The sequence below is a fragment of the Candoia aspera genome, chromosome 4 (assembly GCF_035149785.1).
Source record: "Candoia aspera isolate rCanAsp1 chromosome 4, rCanAsp1.hap2, whole genome shotgun sequence".
NCBI classification, from domain to species: Eukaryota; Metazoa; Chordata; class Lepidosauria; order Squamata; family Boidae; genus Candoia; species Candoia aspera.
The window spans coordinates 114,455,326-114,470,148 of NC_086156.1; the positions used below are offsets into that span (position 1 = coordinate 114,455,326).

At 39.9% G+C, this 14,823-nt stretch overlaps 1 protein-coding gene across 1 annotated transcript; it reads right to left on the reverse strand.

Moving 5' to 3' along the window:
• Positions 1-2,910: 2,910 nt before the first annotated feature.
• On the reverse strand, positions 2,911-13,395 carry LOC134497212 (vomeronasal type-2 receptor 26-like). The gene is made up of 5 exons (XM_063302886.1): positions 13,165-13,395; positions 11,113-11,964; positions 8,138-8,365; positions 7,542-7,668; positions 2,911-3,809 (listed from the first exon to the last, which is right to left on the reverse strand). The coding sequence occupies exons 1-5, from the start codon at positions 13,393-13,395 to the stop codon at positions 2,911-2,913; spliced, it is 2,337 nt and encodes a 778-aa protein (XP_063158956.1).
• Between the last annotated feature and the right edge of the window lie 1,428 nt (positions 13,396-14,823).

Consider the following 14,823-nt stretch of genomic DNA (forward strand, 5'->3'; position numbering starts at 1 on the left):
ATATTTTGCTATTGCTATTTAGCACCCACAATAATAAAAACAATGTAGCAGTGGTTTAATTTTCATGCCTTCATTTTTATTAGAAAATAATGGGAAAGTTACTATTCTTTGATTAGATGTTAATGCTATTTCCTGAAAAGCCATTTCCCCAAAATTGGTTCATTTTAATTTATTTTATTACATTATATGTTTAAAAAAAGTTTCTTTGTTCTGACGACCCCTCCAATGTTTATTTGTACTTCTTTTAATCAGATATGACATTTTTAACTGGGATATATTGCAACTGTTTAAAATTTCCTTCAACATTATAAAATAATGTATAAAATATTTGCATTTCTTTTCAACGTTTTTGAAAGGGAACCATAGGAAGGCATTTTTTCATTATATTATTAATATATTTCACATTATATTATGTGCTTCTGGTGCTCAGAGGGTTCCATTCAGTCTCTCATTCCCTGACCCCCCCACACACATATGCTTCTGTACACTTACTTGCATTTAATCCTATACACTTTCTTGAACATATATTTTAATGTGCAGATACTTCTTTTACCCCAGTTTTCCAACAAACCTAATTCTTCATATTCATCTTTTCCCCACCTAAGACATTTTGTTGTGAGCTTTCTCACGGTTTTGTTGTTCTTCATACAGTAGAATCACAGGACTGGAAGAGACCTTGGAGGTCTTCTAACTCAACTTGCTGCCCAAGGCAGGAATCCTTAGTCCATCCCAGGCTGTCCAATCTTTGTTTCAACATCTCTATTGATGGAGCATCCATGATTCCAGGAGGCAGGTCCTTCCACTGCTTAATAGCTCTGAAATAACTCCTATAGTTTAGGATACTGGCAGGCTAATCTGCATGTCTTATTTCTTTTTTCTTAAACAGTAACAAGTTCGGATCTCTCTCTGTAAGGCTTTGATCCACTGTTTCATTCCCTATCATTGGGCTCCATGGAGAATAAATACCCACCCTCTTTCACATCAAATTAGTTGAGGCCAAATACAGATGTAATAAAGCTTTGACTTGTTTATGGAAATTCAGGAAGGTGAGGGCTGCCCCTACTGCATCGGAGAAAGAAGGGTTTCCTTGTCTGACCGGTTGATCAATATTCTCATTTCATTGATTAGATTTATATTTCTAGGTATGCCTACAAGATTTTTATTCTGCCTTGCTAAATGCCTGACCCTAGCTATAATGTCTAAATTCATAACAGAGAAGAGGGGAATGAGATTACTGTGAACCTCTGTCTATGTGAAAGATGACAACTAAGAAAACAGGGGTGATCTTCTGTCAGGTAGACTGGATCAAGAATTGTACTCCACATGAAGGCTATAACTGTGCTTGATTTAGCTAGTAGCACAATCTTATAAGTCTGCTTGTGTTTTACTTTCCCTTCCTCTTATACCCCCATTAGCTCTTAGTCAACATGAACCAGTTCTGGTGATTTGGGTAATTGCTGGAGGAGATAATTACTTCTTCCGAGTTTTAATCATCCTGAATTATTCTTGATTAAAAAAAAAAAAACCTGTTGTTGTTGTTGTTGTTGTTGTTGTTTTATTTGCTTCTGACTACATTGCAAACTACCAGCTATGGTTAACGAACCCAGGGTCCCATGATTCCCAGGAAAAAATGCCAAAATTTGAATCTCACGTGAAGCCATCATCTTGACTGTGTTCAAAATGTCATACTAATTCCTGAGAACAAAATAAAAGTCTCTCTGAATTTGGGATAGCTACACATTCAGACTTGTGCACTCTCTCTCTCTCTCACACAGACACACACAAACACACACACACACACATATCTTATATCTGGGTGCAACTGCTCTCTGGCTCACATAGGGATGACAGCCCATTTTCCTACTCAATCTTTCCTCACTTACCCATCACAGCAACCTTGAGCTGATTCTCTTCTTTTCAGCTTTCAGGCTTTTTCTTTTGAAGAGCAACAGACAGAACCCTATCCCTGCTTAGCTAGTGTTTTTCCCCTATTCATGGAAAAATTCTGTGCCCACTCCCATCAACAGAAACGTAAACTTAAATTTGGATGGACAGACAGGCAGACAGGCAGACAGACAGATTTTTTCCCCTAGGTATTTTCATCTTGGTGGTCCCTCCCTGTATGACAAAAGGGTGCATACATTTTTGAGGATTTGGGTCAAATTTCATCTTTGCTTTTCATGCCAAATGCCACATATCAAATATCAAATCAAATCAAACCAATTTTCATTATGGACTTTAGCCAGCATACCCTTCTAATAAAGGATGAGAGAGAAGGAAGAACACATTTCATTTCATTTTACTCAATTTCAATATTGTGAAAATCTGATAATAAGCTACAGTGGAAATAGAATGAGGGAAAGACAGTGAGGGGTTATAACCCAGCATGCAACTTCTTCTTTTAAATGCAATTATATGTACATGATTCAGGAAAATCTCTGAATTGTACATGTCAAAAAGCTCTAACCAAGCGAAAAGTGACTCCCTATGATACTGTGATAAATACATATTCATAAAAGGTTAGTTAGCATTTTCCTATATTTATGCAGTTATCTAGGAATGAAAACTATAAAAACCCTAAAAGTGGCAGCTGCAAACATTGGATATCCTTTGAGTTAATATATCCAGTCTCCTAACCAAAACCAAGAAAACTAGATTCTCCAGATCTTGTTAGCTTGGTGTGCCGAAAGGGAGACAGGGTTAGGTTGAGGAATCTTGGAAGTTGGTTGAAAATGCTTCAGCATCAGCAGTTCTTTTAAAATGGGTGACCGCAATAAATCTTAATAATAATCCTCCATCAATCCTCCTTTGAAACAAATAACAACTTCTATATGTTTCCCATTGACAGCAAACAGCCTTTCTATTCTATTTGTCAGCAATTTCTCATAGTGAGAAAGATCACATGATGTACTAATTCCTCTTTATTAGTTGTTCCCTGTGGTTCAGCTCAGGCCTGAAAACAATGATGTAGCATTTTGGCAAAAATATGCATCCCAGTAAGGCGGTGCTGGAGGACAAGATGGAGAAGACCTCCACAGCTACCATGGCTTTTCCTTTTGTGCTCAGATAAGCTGGAAAAAAGGAAACCCACACACTGCAGAAGGCCAACATGCTGAAGGTGATGAACCTGGCTTCATTGAAGCTGTCAGGTAATTTACGGGCAAGAAAAGCAACAATAAGGCTGGCCATGGCCAAGATACCCATGTAGCCCAAGACACAGTAGAAGAAGGAGGCTGAGCCCTCATTGCATTGCAGAATAATTTCTTTGGATTGTGAGTGCATGTCAAACTCAGGGAATGGGGGAGATGTTGACAACCAAAGAACACAAATACATACTTGGAATAGAGAGCAGGACAGGACTGTAGAAAAAGCCAATCTTTTCCCCACCCATTTCCTCATGTAGGAACCTGGTTTGGTGGCCATGAATGCCACAACCACCATGATGGTTTTGGCCAGGACACTAGAAATGGCCACTGAGAAGGTGATGCCAAAAGTGGATTGTCGGAGAAGGCAGGTCACTTTGCCAGGTGGGCTGAGGAAGAAGAAAGAGGAGAGAAAACAGAGGAGGAGAGAGACAAGGAGGGTGTAGGTGAGGGTCCGGTTGTTGGCCTTAACAATGGGAGTGTCCCTGTGCTTAATAAAAGTCCCAAGTACCCAAGATGTCAAGAAGAAGCAAGAAAGAGCAGTGGAGGTTAAAGCAATTCCTAATCTTTCTTCCAAAGTTAGAAAGACCATTGGTTTCAAGATACATCCTTTCTTTTCTTTATTTGGATAATGATCTTCTGAACATTCAAAACAGTCATCCAAATCTGAAAAAAAAAAAAAATCAAGGAATTTGTCAACTATGCATTCAATATTTTGAAAATTACTTTCCGAGTAGGTGCCAGGTGTTATTCATGTTGAGTTTTTTCAATTGTTTACCAGTTTGATCCAATTTATATGAAAATTCAATTTTTCCTCAATTGTATCATTGAGAATTGGCATATAAGAAGGTAAAATGTGTAAGGGAATTATTCTTGGAAATGCAGTCCTTTCTAAAAAAAATTAAGTGTATTACAATATAGAAAACTTGGAGTTGTCCCATTTTCTTAAAACATTGAGAAGGAAACTCTGATGATGGATATAAGACTTTAGTAAAAGAAGCAGTAAGAATTGACTCTTAGGTTCAAACCAATATGATTGATTTAAACTTTTTTAGGTTTCCTGTTTCCTAATTAGTGAGTAAACAAAGAGAAGATCAGTCTTTTCATTTAAAAAAAAATGGTGGGTTCCAACAAGCAAAAATAATCACCTAATTTTATCGTCAAGACAAGAAAGGCCTATTTTCCTGATCATTACAAGGATCACATATTTTATTGTGACCATTATTTATTTATTTAATATATCACATTTCTTCACCGCCCATCTTAACAAGCGACTCTAAGCAGTTTGCAATCAAATTAAGATAATAAAAGATTAGAATATTATAAAAAGAGATTCATTATAAAAATATAAATATAAAATATAAAATCCAAGATGGTGAAACAACAGTCTCAATAAAATTTCCCAGGACCATGTCAAGGTGCCAGCCATTCCCATGACAAATTATCCCCCCTCCCACCCAAGCAAGGTGGCACAGATAAGTCTTGACTCCCTTTCAGAATGCTGGGAGAGTGGGGGCCTGCCTCACCTCTGGGGGTAACTTATTCCACAGGGTGGGGGCCATGGCAGAGAAGGCCCTCTTCCTGGACTCTGCCAATCAACAATCTTTCATGGACAGGGTCATTAACATGCTCTCTCTTCCTGACCAGGTAGGATGGGTCGATGTAATGGGGGTCAGGCAGTCCCTCAGGTAACCTGGACCTGTGCCATGTAGGGTTTTAAGGGTGATAACCAACCCCTTGAATTGGACCTGGAAGCAAACTGGCACCAAATGCAGCTCGCACAGTAAAGGTGTTATATATGCCATCTTCAGGGCTACTAAAACTGCTCACACGGCTGCATTCTGAACCAGCTGTAGCTTCTGGATGTTCTTCAAGGGTAGCCCCATGTAGAGAGTGTTGCAATAGTCTATATGGGAGATGACCAGGGCATGAGTGACTGACCAGAGGGCTTCCTGATCCAGGAAGGGGCATAGCTGGCTCACAACAAGTAGTTGGGCAAAGGCTCCCCTGGCCACAACTGCCCTCTGCTCTTTGAGCAGGAGTCATGAGTCCAGAAGAAACCCCTCCCAGGTTACGCACTGGATCTGTCTGGTGCAGTGCAACCCCATCCAGAACCAAAGATGGTATGTACCTGGATGTGGAGGAGCCCCTGACCCACAACTACTCCATCTTACCAGGGTTCCTCTGAAGCCTGTTGTTCCCCATCCAGACCCCCACAGCCTCCAGGCACCTGGAGAGGGCAGTCACCACATCACTTACCTCACCCGGGATGGAGATATATAATTGGCATATTGATCAGCATATTCATGATACCTCATCCTGTGGTGATGGATAATCTCACCGAGTAGTTTCGTGTAGATGTTAAATAGCAGTGGAAAGAGTATCAAACCCTGCAGCACCCCACAAAGGAGGGGCCACAGGCCAGATCTCAAACTGCCTATCAACACTGATTGGGACAAGTCCTGGAGGATGGAGGTGAACCAGTGAAAAACTGTGCCACCCGCCCCTAATGACCTGAGCTGACCCAAAAGGATATGAAAGGTGTTTCCATCCTATAGCTGGACCTGAAACCCAACTGAAAAGGGTCCAGATAAACTGTTTCATCCAGGATCCTCTGGAGCTGCAATGCCACCATTTTCTCAACCACCTTCCCTAAAAAGGGGAGGTGGGAGACTGGACAAAAATTGTCTAGTAAGGTGGGATCCAGTTACAGTTTCTTGAGGATGGGGGTGCACCAGCAGCTCTTTAAAGGCAGCCAAGAACACTCCCTCCCCCAAGGATGAATTCTCAATTGCCTGGACACACTGACACATTACCTTCCAAGCTGCCTTCACCAGCCAGGAGAGACAAGGATCTAGTTGACAAGTGGTGGCATTTACAATGCGGAGAACCCTGTCCACTTCCTCAGGCCCAACAGGGTCAAACTGTTCCCAGATAACAGGCGAATTATACTCCCCAGGCATCTCCACAGGCCATGCTGCATGCTAAGCATCCAACTTGGAATGGATCTGAGTGATTTTATCCTCCAGATGCCCAGAAATCTCCTCTGCACCTGTAGGTGAGTTACTGGACTCACCTTCCCAGAAGGGATTGTGTGATCTTAAACAGGGCCATCAGGCGCATTCTGCGGATGCAATAAGAGCAGAGAATTATTGACATTTGCCACTATTACCACCACAAGGTAGGCCTTAATAGTGGCTCTAGCTTGTGTTTGGTTGGGTTTGGTCCTTGTCTTTCTCCAGTGGTGCTCTAGATGTCTCTTAAACCTCTTCAGAACCCACAGTTCCTCCATAAACCATGGTGAGTGTCAGGTTCAATGGGACAAGAGAGGACACACAGGTGCGATCCTGTCCAAGGCCCCAGCCGCCTCCCTATTCCAGTCAGCAGTGAGGTCCTCTGCTGGACCATGTAGCAGATCCTCGTGTATAACCCCCAGCTCTCTCTGAGACCCTGCCAGGACCATCAGCTGCCAGGGGTGGACCAATCAAATAGGCCCTGCCTCCCTGTGGAGGGGGGGAGCATGAGAGAATCTCAAGGTCACCAGACCGTGATCTGACCATGACAAAGGAGAGAGATGCAATTCTCCCCTCAAATCACATTGCCACTGCTCCGACAAGAAAACTAAGTCCTGCATGAGGCCACTGTCTCGAGTCGGGTCCCGAATAATCTGGGACAGGCCCATGGCCACCATGGTGGCCATGAACAGCAAAGCCACCTCCAAGGCACACCCCAGGGATGGCAGTTCGAAGTCCCCCAGAACCATAAGTCTTGGGAACTCCACCACCAACCCTGAGATGGCCTCCAGCAGCTCAGGCAAGGAGGTTGCTATGCAGCAGGGAGGTTGGTACACTAGCAACCCTCCCAACTGCTCTCGAGCACCCAACTTGAAGAACAGGGTCTCACAACCAGCCACTTGTCCATAGGTTCAAATGATATGTTCCTGTTTTGTTTTTCTTTTCTTTTCTTTTCTTTTTTGGTAAGAAAAAAAGTACTTTGTCCTTGTATTTTCCAGAACATTTTTTTTCATATACAGAAAATACTTAATAAATCCTTTGTTGTCCAAAAAATCATATTTTGTTTACTGAGTGAACAATGTTAGCAAAAAGAACACCAGATGCACATGGGGTTGAAAATGTGAAAAACAAACGGATACAGATCATGTGTTCATACAATATCTATGGCACAGTCCATGTATATTTTGTGCCTGTATAGGAAACACAGTCTGCAAGAATCTTATGGGCAAACTTTGACTGCTGAACAAGAGAGTCTGATCCACAGGTAGAGAAATGAATATTCACCCTGAAGAACTAGTAAAACTACTAATTACAGGCATCCTAAAGTAGTGCATTAGTTTGCTTAAGTCTCTGTCATGAAAAATTGGGGGAATGTTGAACCTACCATTTTGATTTGAAATCTTCCCTTCTGGGCATGGAACACAGTCATAGCAACAGAATTGTTTTCCTTCAGCCCCTTTCTTCCAGGATCCCGGGGAACAATGGTCATTACACCGAGAAAGTGGAAGAACCTGGTCAGAAACATGAAAGGTTTTGCAAGAGATTTTAAAAACCATTTTTAAATTTTCTCCTTTCTGGGGAGAAAGAATTCTTGACTTCCCAAAGGCATAATGAATTGTATCTGGTTGGATTTATACTATACTTTAAAAAGATGTTGACATTATAAGGATGTGCAAAAGGGCCTGCTTGAAGAATTACAGCCTGAATAAATAAAAGTGCATGATGACAATGTTATGGAAACTAGGCAACTCCAGTGATTTCAAATGGAATTGCAACTGAAATATGAAAACCTGGCTTTTACAGTGTAATGTAATTTTGTCAATCTACTAAATGCTTGATCATGGACAACCTTTGTATAGAATATACAGTTTTCTTCTTTCAAAAACAGAAATTAGATTTCTAGAAATATAGCTTAAGAGAGAAAAACATCTTCATGGGATCCTAAGAGATCAAGATGTAGACCAATGAATGGGTCCATACCTGGTTAAAACCTGGGTGCCAGACAATCAAATCTTCATCAATGAATAATTCTTTCCCTTTTGGAGCACTGGGATCTAACTTTCCAACTCTAACTCTCTGAAAGGATCTGTTTGGAAAAGTGATCAAGTTGATGATGTCAAATCCACCTGTTGCTTCCCGTTTCTCATTCAGGAACACTCTCTCTCCAGCTGAATTGTTAAAAGAAATGCCTTGAAGAAATGGATGGAGCTACTTGAGAGAGAATGAAAGAGAGAGGGAACTGAAAGGATAATAACGGGGAAGGGACCAGTATAGTTAAGTTTCAGTCATTCATTCATCTGATTCCTAGAAAAAATATCAAATAAGTACACCTAGAAAATTGATCAATTATAATGCATGGAAATGTAGAGGTCTATTCTATTATTCATTTGATATTATTTCCAGGAAAGATAAGAAACAACATCATTGTGGTGAAATTTTGCATGTCTTTGTTGCAATTACTCTGAGATAAACCTGTCCTTGTCCTACGTGTGAAAGGTGAAACGTCCCCTGTGCAATCACCAAGTCATGTCTGACCCTTTGGAGGAACACCACTTTTGCAATGTTTTCTTGGCAGACTATAGCAGGGTGGTTTGCCATTGCCTTCCCCAGTCGTCACCTTCCCCAGCAAGCTGGGTGCTCATTTTACCGACCTCAGAAGGTTGGAAGGCTGAGTCAACCTGAGCCGGCTACCCGAGAATCCAGCTTCTGCTAGGATTGAACTCGGGTCATGGGGAGAGTTTTTTCTGCAATGCTGCTGCCTACCACTCTGCACCACATGAGGCTCTATTATTCTATTATTAATTTCATATTATTTCCAGGAAAGATAAGAAACAGCATCAATCAACAAAAGCAAAATGAAAAGAAGCCACTGAAATTACATAACTTCTGTCAAATACAATTTTGTTTCACTATTTAAACAACTAATTAAACTTAGACCATACATAATCATGTACTCTTCTGTTCCTTCTTCATTGGTACAGAGCTATTAGAAAGTCTGAGACCTGGCAAATTTCCTTTACCCAGATTTACAATCTGAGATTCATGCATTCTGAGACAGAGACAGAGAGAGAGAGAGAGAGAGAGAGGATAGATATTCTTGTAAACACAGGGCTCTCCCAAAGGGTGGAGGACACAGATGAAAGGGACCACCTTTCGGTGTGTTTCTCTGGAACTCTGATAGGGACAAAATGCTCAGCTTCTCAACCCTGAAATATTCTTGAGCCAAGCAGAAGTATCTTGGAGAATTTGTTATTTCTGGAGAGAAAAATGGAAGGCAATGAAGTGATCAAAATGTAAGAGATCCTGTAAAGTGATACTTCATCTTAGCCATCTCTTATTGTGCTAGCTATGACGATCTCCTACATAAATCATACTGACACCTAAACCATGGTTTACTGAGTAGCTTCTTGATGTTCAAACCGAACTTGATTCCACAAGCAGGAAGTATTACAACTTTCCATTATGGGGGGAGATGGTAATTCTACACCAAACTGCTCACCGTAATAAAAAAAGTATCCAATGCAGAGCGAATACGTGCCAAGCCTGAAAACTGGGAAAGTCAATTTTTACCCATCACTGTTTTTTTTTTCTTGTTGTACCCCGACATGAGTAGAGCATGCAAAGCATGAGCCACAGCATAAACAGCATTGTAGACACTGTAGCTTTGGCCAGTAATTTCCATTTCAAACACAGGCCCAGGAAGATCCTCCGGCTTCTTCTCCCCAGTGCACTGTCTACTGGGCACTTTTTGTGACTCTGGTTTTGGAAATGAGCAGTCAAATAATTGTTCCCAAACATCCTGCAGAAACCCATCTTTGTAGCCTGCATCAGGTCTTATGGTCTGAAGAAATTCATTGAACCCTACAACTGGTCTTGAATGAATGGTGAAGGAAATAGCCCCCTGGAACATCTGGAGATCCCATGCGATTTGAAAGCCTGGTAGTGTGAAATCAATCTGCGTAGTCATGGTCCACACCTTTCTAAATAATGCATTTCGCTTGTTTTCAGGGTGTACTACAAATGTGACAGCTCTGAGTCATACAGTTTTCAATGATTGTCTGTGGACAAGAAATGTATTTGTGTGCAAACACCAGAAATCATAGTGACAAGAATACCCAACAAAAGAGATTGCAGGTGTGACCAAAGGCAACCACAAAAGCCTCATTTTTCCATCATTGTATAAATACCCAGGGTGCTTAGGAACATTGTCCACCTCCCTGCTGCTGTCAGATACCAACTCTCTCTCAGGTTTCACACAACAGTGCTTGAAATTCGCCAGATGATGACCAGTGCCACAAACTAGCATTTATTTTAATACACCAGAATACTGTATTTACAGATATGCTAAACTTTATGTTACCCCACACTCGTCTAATGCTCCTGCCCCTCCTGCTAGATTTTCTTTTCTTTTTTCCTTTTTCCTTTTCTTCTAGACTTTTGTGTTTTAGCCTATTATATTAGATTTTATTTTTATTTTTTTAATTTTGTGTTCTGACTTTTTATATCAGATTTAAATGTATTTCTGTGTTTTAGCTTCTCACATTTGATTTTAATGTACCTTCTGTGCTTTTAGCTGACTGTACCCCACCCTCCTTATGCTGGTCGTTGACTGTAATAAAGTTTTGTTTGTTTGTTTGACTCTAGACACATCACCATTGAAATGTTTGGGGAACCAGGTGGAGGAATCTACAAGACAGGCCAATTCTAGGTGGAGATGAAATGGTTGTTTATGGAACCATGCGTGATCCAGAAATCCCTTGGACTAGACTGACATTTGCAAAGGCATAGTTTATTTCAATCCTCTTAAATTCTGTGAGATATAATGACCACTTACACTACTCACATTGTTTCCTCAGTATCTCTATTGACCAGACCAGAGAAAACAAAACCTATTAACATTTGGATGAAAATGACTATTCCTGAAACAAACAATAGGTACTGCTTGGAGTGATTACCTGCCAAGGCTGCAGATCTGGAAATTCAAACATTTGAATTTCTCCCTGTTTGGATCTTGGTCTCACTGCCTCCTGCAAAGCATGGGCCACTGCATAAACAGCATTGTAAATGCTGTAGCTTTGGCCAGTCATCTGCAACTCAAACAGAGGCCCAGGCAGATTCTCCAAATTCTCTTCTCCACTACAAGCTTCACTGATCTTTGAGGGTAAATCTGCACTTGAAAAAGAACAGTCAAACAATTGGTCCCAAACTTCTTGAAGAAACCCATCTTTGTGGGTTGAAGGTTTGATGGCTTGAAGAAATTCTTTGAACCCTTGAACTTCTCTTGAATGAACTGTAAAGGAAAGAGCCCCATGGAACAACTGGAGGTCCCAACCCCTTTGCAATCCTGTCAGTATAAAATCAGTCGGGTTCATCAGGATCCAAACCTTTCTAAATGATGCACTCTCTTTATTTTCAGGATCACGAAGAAACACAACTGTTCTGAGCAACACAATTATGAATGATGCTCCGTAGACAAGGAAAGCATTTGCTTTGTGCTCTATCAAATTATTAGAAATAATTGAGATTGCATCAAACAATTCTGACAAGTCTTCCACATCAGCACCTTGTGGAAATTTTTGTGTGAAAGCTAAACAGATGCCATTCTGGGAAAGCAATGGCTGTACTTTCTGCAAGAAATGTTCTCCCTTATTATCATCAAAAGCAAAGACTCCAATCCACGTCCATCTGAAATGGAGAAGGAGTCGTATAACTCCAATGTACTGATTGTCCTCATTTGGCACCATGCAGTAAAGTGTAGATAACTTGGTAGTTTGAAACTCTTCTTGGACAAAAGAGCCATAGGTCAACTAAAACAAACAAACAAACAAAAAAGTGGAGGGAGGAGTCATTATTCATGTGAATCAAAGGGAAAAAAAAATATGGAAAAAATGTCTGCTGGATGGAAATTGAATGAAGATGTCCCTACACTTAAAATTTCTCAAATTCTAGGTACATGATGGAACTTCTGATGAACCATATGAGCAACTAAAACACCAAGGATAAATATTTTCTCTCCTGTGTAATATAGCTGGATTACAAACCCACATCAGCTTCTTAATATATACTTCCATTTTGCTGATTATACTGAACACTTGAAAGCCTGCTAACTGTCTCGGCATGTCAACTCTTCCCAGCTTAAGGAAATAATTCTTCAGAGCTAGGCGTATTGGATTACTCTCTGCCCTTCTCTATGGCAGACGTCATGAAATACCCATCCATGAAAGACTATCTCCATGAGAACCTGGAGAAGGAGAAACAATCAGGCATGTCCTCCTTCTCTGCAATTTTTATAGAGATCTCCCAAAGTGCCATATAGCACCAACTGTCCACCAATTCCCAGGCAAAACAGTGGACTTTTATACTAAACTATTATTATTAGATACCACTGAAGACACAACAAGGAGAGATGCCACCTATTGCTGGTTGGAGATAAAAAACACAATGTCAGCTGACCCCTCAAATAAGTTTAATTTTGTTCAGGAATTTATGTTTTAAATTTTAATTTTGATCCATAGAACAGAACAGAACAGAACAGAAACTTTCATTGTCATTCCACGATACACCAAGGTGTACATTGAAATGAAATTTTGTTGCAATTGGCTCACAAAAAGTACTTACAATAATGTGTAATATATATTCTTTACCATTTCACTCCCCTAATCACAGCAAATACATAGCATACATAAATAGCAAATAGAACCTTCTGTCAGGTGGCTGTAAAAACACGATGTCAGCTGACTCTTTCAAAGAACATTAGTTTTGTTCTGTAAGTGATGTTTTAAATTTTAAGTTTCTCATCTATGATTGTAATAAAAGATTTTGATTTCTTTGATTGGATTACCTTCAGCCAACTCATTGAGTTTTGAGAAAAAATTCCAGAAGGGAGAGAAAGTGTAATTCTTCGAAGCCCTACCAAAAAATCATAGCTTAATACTAAAGGTTAATATTATTTACAAAAAAGGTCAAGGTTTCTTTCTCAACCTGTTCCCCACCACCACTGAAACTACCTGTGGAATCTTGTAGACAGTTATGCTTTCTGCCATAAAGGATGAAGTGTCAGTCTCAAGTGCTCCAATGATGGCCATGAGATTTTTCTGGATGTCACATTTGTAGTTAGGGACAAATTCCTTGGATTTGAAAAGCAGGCCCAGAGTGGTGCGGTAGGTCATCCTTGGGTGGTAGTAGCTGTCATAGATGTGGAACCCAAGGGTGGTGTTAGCTAAAATCTGGGGATTCATGTTGATCTCCTTCACAGCAAAGGCCAAGGCAAGGATGTGCTGGTAGAATTTTGGGATTACACTGCAAATAGATTAAACATACCCTTTAAAAAAAAAGTTGCAAATTCTTCCAGCTTGGCTATTGTTTGTAACTGACTAAGAGAAAATCCTGACGCTGACTTAAGTATTAAATAATTTTGTAGTCAGTCCTCATATATTTTGCATACCCTATTTTACTTTACATTTTTCTAGAATGTTTCTCATCACAGGGCATATTTTGGTAATTTCTAATGTTTTAACTGCAGTGTTTAGTTCAAACTAGATCAGAATGGCAGTCACGATTCTGTTTGTTCTTTTCTCTGTTGACTTAGATTTCTAGGAACCTTACCGAATTAGAAAGAATGAGAGAATAAGGGTGAAATTCTCTCTAACCCCAAACATGTTTCTCTTCTGAATCTTTTCAGTTCTGAAGGAACATCCCTCTACTTATAATTCTAAATTCCCACATTTGTGATTTGTGTCCAATATAAGCTGCAACAGAGAGAAAGATGAAAGTACCTTTACTCAATCATTCCCTATCCATTTAGTAAAAAATACAATTTTCATAGTTATTTTATGTTTCGTAAGTGAATGGCAATGCAGACTTTCAACATTCTTCTTTTTGATAATCTTAATCTCACCAAATGTACATTCTTATGATAAAGTGCTTAATAAAAGGTCAAGAAAATTCTGGCTTCTGCCACCATCAGAAAACTTTCAAAATGCAGAGAACTTTTACCATTTCATACAAAACTCTACATTTTCTATGCAAATAGTCATATAAGCAGTTCTATGGGATTCAGGTAAAGTGAGAGGATCAGAGGAAAATACTTACATTGGTGAACCAAAAAGGTTTAGAAAAGGATGTTGTTTGAATGGAATTTCAAGAAAATGGTAAACCATGAGAGACACCATTTCACCAATGACAAGGTCACCAGGCTGATACCACTCATGTGGAACAGGAAAGGCTTCACTTGCAGGACAGCTCAGAGTAAGAGTTTTGTTCACCAGGAACACCAGGAGGATCAACATCATTACCTTCTGTTTAGGGAGAAAATGTCTGGGTCAACATTAAAGAGAAGTTTTGGAAGGAGGAAGAGAAATGGTGGAAATGAACTTCGCAATGTCAGCGTTACCCCTTCCTGCCTCTCTATGGCTTGGGAAATATCTATATTTTTATTTATTTATTTATTTATTTATTCTTACTTCCTATTCCTGTTTGCCCAGAACCTTTGATGTTTTGGCCTCCTAGAATAATAGAGTGATTTCAGTCATTCATGTGGGGCATAATTATCATTAAACCATTGGCAACCTGGGAATTTGTCTTGATATTTTCCTGATCAACATCTTTCTGTCTTTTGGGTGATATAATAAGCGACTGATGCTTAAACTGTTTTGAAAATATCTGGA

Coding starts and splice junctions, on each gene's coding strand:
- LOC134497212 (XM_063302886.1), bottom strand. CDS start 13,395: ATGAATCCCCAGATTTTAGCTAACACCACCCTTGGGTTCCACATCTAT. Junction 11,965..13,164: donor CTGTCTACAAGATTCCACAG/GTAGTTTCAGTG, acceptor TGTTTGTTTTAG/TTGACCTATGGCTCTTTTGT. Junction 3,810..7,541: donor GAAGATTTCAAATCAAAATG/GTAGGTTCAACA, acceptor TTTTTTTTTCAG/ATTTGGATGACTGTTTTGAA.